Consider the following 6,000-nt stretch of genomic DNA (forward strand, 5'->3'; position numbering starts at 1 on the left):
AGTAGAGTAAGACCATATTGTTTTTGAGCACTTTGGCTTTTTTAATATTCTTTTTCTTGAATGTTTTCATATTCGGTGATCAGGCAATAGGTATTTTTTTTCTTCCATTTTCAAGCAGTGGAGCACTCCATTCATTGCAACTGATAAGTCAGCTCCATGACCCTCCGAATATACAAACCTGCTCCCCAGCCCTGTGAAAGGGAATGGGGAATGCGCTTATAAGAAGATGTAATCTATGCTGGTGCTCTCAAAGAATTGTTAGAATGGGGCCAAAGGTGTTTTTTTTAATTGTTTTGGAATGCAACTGTCAATTATACTGTCTATCAGAAATATCCAAAGCATTCTTCTACAATATTTCGCTTGTTGATACTTTTAACAACCTGTATGTGCTGGCCTGATCCTGAAGCAGAGCCACTGAGGTCTCCTTAAAAAGTCATGAGATATCTTTCTAAAGCATCTACCAGGATTGAAAGTGTATGTCTCTGAACAACCACTTGGTCCAGACTATTCATATGAGCAGGACTTAGATGCAGTCCAACTCTGGTCCTCCTCAAATATGAATAACTCCCCTCAGTCTCCACACGCTGCCAGTAGAGTCTGTTCACAGAACCCTTGGTTTTACACCTTCCATGTCCCAATTTAGGATCTGACTACATGTTACAAAGTCTGTGAGTCTACCACAAGGACTTTCAATTAGATGAGCATGTAAGTTCCCCACTGGGGACTCAAATTCTAGGTGTGCACGAGCCCTCCAATTTGAACCATGACAAATGGGGAGAAGATCTTATGCCTCACCTGAAATGGTCCTGGGGGCACGATTTGCCCTGTTGGGGGTTCCATGTGTACACACAAGTTTCCTTAACAAGAAAACCAGAACAACTGTGGGGCTTTGCAGTCAGGAAATCAGTGTGGGGAGGAAAACTTGAGCCCCCTCTCCTTAAGCTCAGTGGTCCCAGCACAAATGGGGGGGGGGCATGCACCTGGAAACTGAGTTCCCAGTGGGGACCTCACAAGTTACATGGGATTGAAAGTCATCATGGTAGACCCAGACTTGATACAAGGACTGTATAATATGTAGTTAGACCCTGTCAGGAGCCAAATCAGAATCTGACCCTTTTGCAAGGCAAATTCCAGAGGGGGTAGCAATGTAAGGATATTGCAGCCAAAAAACCAAAGAGTCTTATGGCATCTTGAAGACTAACAAGTTTATTATGGCATAGGTTTTTGGGCAGCTGTAGTCCACTTCATCAGATGTCTGAAGGGTTAAACTCAGTTGACAGAGAGCTTTACAATCTGAGCAACAAACAACGGAGGGGGTGGATATTACAAAGAGAGGTTAGAAGACCTACTTTCCCAGAAGCAGGTGGGTTACATTGCATTGCAGAGCACAGGTAACAACAAGATCCAGTCAAAAGAATAAAGAATCACTGCACCATGGGTGTGGGCCACCCCCCCAGCTGTTGGCATAGCAGGACACATCTGCATTGTGTGCCCAAACCTGTAAGGAGGAACCATTATTTTTTGCAGTGAAATGACTACCCTTAGTTCCTGTTGAGTCCAAGTGATAGTACCAAATCTATGTATGATTCTGATTCAGTAGCTTCTCAAAGGAGTCTCCCTTTGAATCTTTTCTACTAAAATACTAAAAGCTTTGTCACTGAGTGTCCAGGAAAATTGAAATCCTCCCCCATTGGTTGCTGACAGTTTAGATTTTTTTAGTGTTTGTCGATATGTGTCCGTTATTCTCTTGTGAATTCATGGTGGAGTATCATAGGAATCTACACAAGATCATCCTGAGAAAATATAACACTCGCCTGGCTACAAAGCTTATTTTGGCCTTCCATTGGTGAATTATGACTTTGATTTCCTTCACACTCATTAATCCCCAAAGAGGTGCACAACATCTCTCAACTGAGCTGCAAGATAAAAAGGAGTCCGTAGGAAATTAGTTCCCTAGATACCAGTTCAGCTCCTGGATTCCAAGCTGGCCTTACAGCTTTGTTCATGGACTTGCTTATTTCCTTGCCTGCATGGCCTAAGATCCTACACAACTTGGAGCAGATGGCAAGTCTAAGGGAGCAATCCTAAACAGGTCTACTCAGAAGAAAGTCCCATTTTATCTATTTATTTATTTTTGCTGTCAAGTCACAGCTGACTTATGGCAACCCCATAGGGTTTTCAAGGCAAGAGACATTCAGAGGTGGTTTGCCATTGCCTGCCTCCACATCACAACCCTTATATTGCTTGGAGATCTCCCATCCAAATACTAGCCAGGATCAAGGCTGAGAGTGTGTGACTGGCCCAAAAACACACAGCAAGCTTTCATGGCAGGAATGGGGATCTGAACCTGGGTTTCCCAGGTCTTAGTCTGATACCTTAACCACTGCACCATGCTGGTTCTCCCCATTTTATTTAATAGGGCTTATTCCCAGGAAAGCATTCTTAGGATTAGATTTTATCATTTGCAATGCTAGGTCACATGGACACATGAAGCTGCTTTACACTGAGACAAGCCATTCGTCTGTCAAGGTCTGTATTGTCTACTCTGACTGGCAGCAGCTCTCCAGGGTCACAGGCCAAGCTCTTTCAAATCATCTACTACCTGTTGAGATTGAACCTGGGGGCTTTCTGCATGCAAGCATATACTCTGCATGGACCACTCCTAACTATCAGTAAGCAGTTAAGCTTGCTCAGAATTGCTAGAGATAGACTATGGAATGAACTTTTGTAGACAAAAGACTACTCTGATGAAACAAGCCCTTTCCTACGAAACTTACAATGGCTTTGTTTAACTTTAAGATATCTCTGGGTTCCAGAATTCAGATCGACTGTTTTCATTTAGAAAAAAGGCTCTGGCAGCACAGCCTACCTCATGGGTAGGGGGGATGAAATGGAGGAGGAAACAATTCTGTGTGCAGCCCTGAGTCCCTTTGTGGAATGGTGGGATAAAAATGCACTCAGATGTTTGTTTTTTAAGTCTGGTATTCTGGGGAAAGTAGTGTGAGTCTTATGTCTGTGTGTATGTACACTGTTGGGGGGGGAGAGAGAGATGTACCATCTTATTTTATGAGCTGTTTGCCAATACACTAGAAGAAAAAACTGAACTAAAAAAAACATTTAGGAAACATGCCTTTCTGATTTAAAAACAAAAGGGAACAAAATAAGTTTGAAGTCTGTAAAATCCCAACATCAGACCTATTTCCAGAAATGTCACCAGGAAACTCAGCTTACACATTGTGCCTCCTTTGCTTCTGAGAAATCTTTGGAAACTAGGCTTCCTGGCAGCCAGATAGACAGGTAAGCAGGCTTGCCTTTGCTGCCTTTTATGGCTCTAAGCTGTCCCTCACTTTCTGCATCCCCAATTCATTTGAATGGAATTCTTCTACATTTGCTGATACTGGTGTCCTGGAGAGACGGGTTCTACTGTCTTGCCATGAGGCTGAATCTACTGAGGTGAACTAATGGAGCCCCTTCAATTTGTATAATTTCCCTATTCAAAATATGAGCATTATACTGCCCACACAGTATCCATATGTTTTGTACACATTTATTGTATATGCAATTCAAGAACTGAGTATATAGTTGCTGTTACCTCATGGGAGAGATACCTTCTGTACCTCATTAGAATACAGAGATGCAGTACTGCAGTAAATCACCTTTTTCATAAGGATTTACATCACATAATTGTTTCTGGGCACACAATCTTATGGTGAGATGTGTCCATGACACCACATTATCTCTCCTAGTGACAGTATTGATGTCAATGGAGTGTATGGAATAGACAATAGGCTATATAAAGATAACAGATCAATGAGTAACCAATCAATGACACCCACTTTTGAGCATGCCACTCGAAATCAGAGGGCTTTGATTGGAAGTTCTACAAAAGCTAGTTCCTCCCATGAGATAACTGGGGGAAAAAATTAAAAAATGAAAGCAGGGAATGTTCCTTTGCCATACAGAAGAATTCAATTGTTCTGCTCATCCATAGAAGGGCAATTTGATACCGGATGACCAACCTGGATAGCAGTTCTAAAACCAAAACATGATTTTGAAGACTGTAAAGTAAAATACCCTAATCATCATCATCACCGTGCACATACAAAAGACAATGATGCACAAAATGATTTTTTAAGTGGTTCAGGTACAACTGAATTTGTTCCCAACTAAATATTAGTGAATGTTAGACCATTAGGCAGACCTCTCTGGAACTGTTTTCCAAGTATTATGTGCAGGTCTGCCATGTTTTAAAACACATACACACACACACAGCAAAAGCCAACCCCCCTTTTTATATGGTTGCATTTAACTGGAGCCATAGCTCTGTGTGTGTATTTAATGCCCCTGAAAGACATCAGAACAACACAGTAGAAAAGCATTGTTGCCTATTTTTGTTTTTATTTCCATTTACCTTTTCCGGAGCTGGGAACTGCAGGTGATTTACTTCCAAGGGTGTTATCAAAGGAACTGTCTGAAAACCGTCCTCATTGGACGGCTGCTGCTTGTTCTTGTCATTCAAATTGCTCCCCAGTTTCACCATCCTTAGACCTCACTTCCCAGACCTGAAACACATCGAGAGGACCAGAGGTGAGAGGGGGGAAAGACTAGCAATCAAGAAGCAGAGGCTGACTCACAACAAATGCCCCAGTCTGCCCTGCATAACATGCCTCCCTTCCCATTTGCAAGTCCCTGCTAGATTGGTAGAGATTAGGCATCTCACATTTTGTAGCAACTTAAATTCCAGGCACCATTTTAAAAAATAATAATAAAACATCAAGCATGCTCCTTGACCTATTCTCCAAAAGTGTTTGAATCAAGCACCTTTTTTAAAAAAATCATATAAAACGAGAAATCGAGATCATGTCACAGAAACAAAATGCCCAACCCCCACCCTGGGGCTTTGTTGCAAATCCATGGAAACCAACAGACTTGTACAAGGAGTGGTTTTGGCCCAGGGTTGGGATGTTTTTTTTTTGTTGTTGTTGTTGTTTTTACAAAAATTGTAACTACAGTATTCACCTCTTGCAGTGTAGCGTTCATGAGAATTGTCATTTAGCAGCCCCTTGGTCTTAGGCATCTGCTAAGGTCTGCTATGAAAGAATGGCTATTACTGAACTCGAAGACTCTTTGGCCATTTATGCACGGGAGGTTTCGCCTCGGGTTTGCCGCTCTCTAGAGGCACATTTCCCCCACCCGAATGCTTAAAACTCCACAAGAAGCCCCCATGCAGAGTTTTGAGAAGTCAGATGGGGGGGGGGGATGTGCCTCTAGAGAGCGGCGAATCCAAGGCAAAAACCTCCCAGGCATAAATGGCCTTTGTTTTTAAGAATCACAACAAAAGCAGACACTAAAGAGGCCTTTCCCTTCGCCATTGTTTCTGACTCCTTATAAATCTGCGCCCGGGGAAAGAGGGGGGGGGTGCACAACCACCAGCAAGCATCATAATCAGACCCACCAAACGCCCACTCAAAGCCCCCACCCCTCCGTTTCCCACCGGGTACTTACTGCGGGACACACCACGCACTGAAGAGACTCAGGCCGGGTTGTGCTAAAAGGGATGGGGGGGTTTTGCCGTGTCTGTTTTTTGTTGTTGAGCCCGGCGGGTGGTGCTGAACGGACAGCGCTCCTCTCCTCCGCCGGCTGATTGCGACCGCTGCCGAGAAGGAAATCAGGAGCCGGGTGCAGAGAGCCGCTCGAGGCTGCGGCACGCGAACCCTCCCAAACTGGGGCGGCGGCTTCTGCGCGGGATCTGGCACCCCCTGCTGTCGCAGCGTATGGCCGCAGACAGGCTCGCCAGAGAGGGCGAGGCGCTGAACTCGCGGCCCCACCTGCAGGCCGCGCCGGGAACGACAGGCGCGGTCCCCCCTTCCAGCGTTGGCGGCGGGTCTCCAGCAGCGTCACCGGCGCTTCTACCCGCTCGTCGTCTTCTCGTGCTTGTGATGGCATTGACAAACGGCGCTTCTTGAGCAAGTGGAGAGGGCCACGTACCACAAGGCAGAC

At 44.6% G+C, this 6,000-nt stretch overlaps 1 protein-coding gene across 1 annotated transcript in view; it reads right to left on the minus strand.

Annotated features, from left to right (window-relative positions):
• The window catches only part of NSG2 (neuronal vesicle trafficking associated 2), a 75,416-nt gene extending 70,869 nt beyond the window's left edge, over positions 1 to 4,547 (minus strand). The window contains exon 1 of the mRNA XM_056856313.1: positions 4,412 to 4,547. Coding sequence (XP_056712291.1) covers positions 4,412 to 4,540 — 129 coding nt within the window. The 5' untranslated portion in view covers positions 4,541 to 4,547. The remainder of the gene's footprint in view (positions 1 to 4,411) is intronic.
• Positions 4,548 to 6,000: the final 1,453 nt, after the last annotated feature.

Source organism: Euleptes europaea, chromosome 1 (assembly GCF_029931775.1).
Source record: "Euleptes europaea isolate rEulEur1 chromosome 1, rEulEur1.hap1, whole genome shotgun sequence".
Classification (NCBI taxonomy): domain Eukaryota; kingdom Metazoa; phylum Chordata; class Lepidosauria; order Squamata; family Sphaerodactylidae; genus Euleptes; species Euleptes europaea.